At 45.8% G+C, this 3622-nt stretch overlaps 1 protein-coding gene across 1 annotated transcript in view; it reads right to left on the bottom strand.

Moving 5' to 3' along the window:
• Positions 1–3575, bottom strand: part of NR2F2 (nuclear receptor subfamily 2 group F member 2) — a 14527-nt gene extending 10952 nt beyond the window's left edge. Inside the window, exon 1 of the mRNA XM_008640113.2 lies at positions 3108–3575. Within this exon, the coding sequence (XP_008638335.1) occupies positions 3108–3150 (43 nt within the window). The 5' untranslated portion in view covers positions 3151–3575. The remainder of the gene's footprint in view (positions 1–3107) is intronic.
• Between the last annotated feature and the right edge of the window lie 47 nt (positions 3576–3622).

The following is a 3622-nucleotide window of genomic DNA, read 5'->3' as shown; positions in this document are numbered from 1 at the left end:
CGCTCGCCCCGAAGCGAGGGAACCGCGGCTCCGCTCCAGACACCACCGAAGCCCGGCACGCCGCTCTGCAGAGCGTGACACCCGTGCCTTTTGCACGGCATCGCTACGGCGTAGCTCGTCTCAACCCCTTTAACTTTATTTCGGGATTTTGCGGCTTCGGGGGTTTCATGACCACACGTACCCTGGCACTGTAACACGACCTCCGTGCCGTACCATGAGCAGGTAGCAGAGCTAAGCACGGGGACGTGTTTATTTCCCGCTGAATGGAGCTAGCGGCCAGCGGAGCGGGGACTCGAGTCCGTCTCCCGGTGAAAATGGCCAAAAGACACTCGAACAAGCGAAGGGACGGAGAGATAAAATAGAAAACAGGTTAACACAGACAGATAAATGCACGGCCGGACCATTCCTCCTCTGCGAACACAAGCGTGTATGAGCGCTTACATCTGAGCCGGTCACCAAGCACGGCCGCGGGGACACAGACCTGGGCACAACTCTGTAAGGGATTAATTGCCCCTTACCTCCTCACACACACTTTTTCATGTTGCCACATGCCCACCTACTCCTGCCGCAGAAATAATACTAAAGCCGCAGGTGCGGAGATGATTGGAAAGTTGTAAAAAGCACCTCGACCTGAGAGTGTCCTGCCTGGAAACCTGGTGTGTTCAGACCCCACGGGCGAAGATGTTTTTGCAGCTCAGTTTCAAAGACAAGGCTGCACCGTTCCCACTGATCCTCTCGGAGCAAAAAATAACCTTTACCAGAAACAGGGACCAGGAGGGACTGGGAAGCCAGAAAGGGGGAAAGCAATCTTTCCTAGTTAAAATGTGGGGAACTGCCTTATGATTTCCAAACAACCCAGAGCTGAGGAGGTCACCTTTCGGGGAGGGTAGGAGAAGGTGGAGGGTTCAAAATGCAGAATAGTCGCACATTGTTGCTGATGTTGAATTTCCTGAGGGAAAAAAAAAAGCCAAAACCCAAACCACAACCCAACACCAACCTTTCCTTTCTCGAATCTGACAAAGTAAACAGGATTAATTCACCATATGAAAAAACATAAACGCCATCCTAACAAATGCAGAAATCAGAAGAGAGAGCGGTTTTAACAGGACGCACAATATTAATAGTTTGAACGTATGATCGTAAAAATGAAAAGCCATTGATATACACTTAAAAGCTGCCGTATACGCTGATTGCTCAAGCATTAATGAAGAATGCCCCAGATTAACTATTTGCTCTTCGAGGGATGCAGCGATATAACTATCTATTAGCACCATTAGATGCTTTGCTATTTATTTGAAAACACCCCTGCGAGTGGGTTGAGAGAACAGATGAATGTAAAAATGAACTGCAGCTAATTTCGCTATATAATCCTCGAAACCTGAGCGCCTCGCAAGGAAGGGGGAGATTCTCCACTGTCCTTCTCCGAGGCAAATGACAATAGAAATGCTCTGGTTTAAAAGTGAGACCGTGTTGGTTTTCCAAATAAACAAATGCATCCCTCCTGCCATTTTACTGCAGATGTAAATTTATTTTAATGAGAGGGAGTGGAAGGATTTATTTTGCTAAAATAGAGTTGGGGATAGAGCCGGTGTAAATCTTTAGGTTTCAAAAAGAGAGGAGGAAGGAGGGGGAAGCTGCTTTCCTGGCAGAAAGCTGCCTAACAGTCCTCTAATTCTTTCTAGATTAAATCGCAATATGAATACAGCATCGAACAAATACCGAGTTTCGCTCTGAACTCAGTGGAAAGCAGTTACGTCTGACAGAATTCAATGAATTCCTCTTCTCCCTCAATGTAGTATGTGTGTGTTTTTCTCTTCCACCACACTGAAGTTCCATGAATAGGGAAAGTGGCTCCTATTGTGTGCCTCTGAACTTCCAAGTCAATGCAATTTTTAACCACTGGCTTGTGGTACTTTGAAAATCACCAGGGGCTGTCAGAGTTGGGTCCTCTGAAAAATTTACAGTGCTAAATCAGAGCATATGCTGTGAGAGAGGAAAAAAAATTGCTTAAGATTGGAGCAAGTACAGTATCTGGCTGCCCCCTAGTGTAAGTCTCTTATCTGCCTAAAATTCAACTTTAAAAGAAAAGGATCTCTTAAAGGGAAACGACTTTTGGCTCACGTATGCATACGAGAATGAAACTTCTGTACATTTTAATCTGATTAATTCCTGAGGATTTAAAATTAATTGGCTTGGGCACTCCTAGACCGGACTATAAGATTTCTGCATCAGGGTTTCTGCGAGAGCTGTGCCGAATAGGTATTTTTAAAGGATAGTGGTAAGGGATTGGGGGGGGGAGATCCTGTTTTGTGATTTTTTTTTTTTTTTTAACGAGGATCCGTGCCTCGCTTGCTGTTGTCAGAGCAAAACACTTCTGCTGCTTAAAGTCAGATCTACGTCTTTTGCAATAACACTTAAAAAAAAAAAAAGGATAAATAATTGCCTTAAAGCCTCAGCCGAACTGCCAGCCACACCTTCGGATGGTGAGTATATTCCAGCTTCTTTCCATTGTACTTGCTTAGCCAGGGAAGGGACCGGAGGGGGAGAGGGGATCTCGGCGCTCTACCTTCCCCACCGACCTTTTTTTTTTCCTTCCCCCCAAATAAACGCTGCCAGCTGCACACGGCGACACGATCCCGGGCAGTTTAATACCTATCACTTAAGTTAAGAGCCTCGTCCTGCCCTCCCACCCTCCGGAGCAGGTCGGTCCGCGCTCCCCCCGAGCAGCCCCGGCGCCGGGCAGGGGCGGCAGCGCCCGGGCGCTGCTCCTGGGGAAATGACTTGGAAGCGCTTTGCCTCGGACCTGGAAGCCGGGTCCGGTCGTTGGGTTTGTTCGCTTGTTTGTTTGTTTGCTGCTTTGCTTTATTTAGCTAAAGGACGTGCTAACTGATGGTGCTGCAATTACACATACTTGGGTCTGCCCCCCTCCCCTCTTCCCCTCCTTAGAGCAACCCACGTAACCTTAGAAACGATCGTTTAAGACGCACGTTAGCTAACATTTGCTTTTTTGGATTTTTTGTTTTCCTTAAAAGAGAAACACAAGAATCACAACACATTGCCCGAAAAAAGTGTCAAAGAAGAAGAAAAAAAACTATAAGTAAACATACCAAAACCATATTTGCCTTGTTCAAGGTCCCAAATCGCTTGCATCTTCCTTTTTCTACCTCTCCTTTAGTTTGGCAGGTGAAACAAACAAATAAAAAAAAAAAATTCAGACCGCTGTTTGCCCCCCAGAAAGATGTGCGTTGGGTAATTAAAGAGAAGTCTCCTTCTTGGTGTTTATCTAAGCGATTGTGCAAACTGATTAAAAAAAAAAAAAAAAAGAGAGAGAGAGAAAAAAAAAGTAAAGTTACAGCCTTCGGGGGGGAAAAAAAGGAAGCAAGGTGAAGGGAATAGATTTCCCACAACCTAAAGGGAAGTGCTTTCGATGTATTATTAGCGATCAGCCTTGGGAGAGAGAGGAAAAAAAAAAAAACACCCTGAACACACTCTAACTTTACACAGACAAGATTTCGGGGGGGCTTTGTACACAGCTGCTTAGGAATGTGCGCCTTGCCTTTAAGAAAAAATCCCCAAGCCCAAGGTAGGAGATGTCTTTGAGTGATCCTTGTCTCATTTCATT

The sequence above is a fragment of the Corvus brachyrhynchos genome, unplaced genomic scaffold, assembly GCF_000691975.1.
Source record: "Corvus brachyrhynchos isolate BGI_N302 unplaced genomic scaffold, ASM69197v1 scaffold97, whole genome shotgun sequence".
Taxonomy (NCBI): Eukaryota; Metazoa; Chordata; class Aves; order Passeriformes; family Corvidae; genus Corvus; species Corvus brachyrhynchos.
The sequence above is the reverse complement of the archived record's forward strand: the minus strand, read 5'-3'. Positions and strand labels throughout refer to the sequence as shown.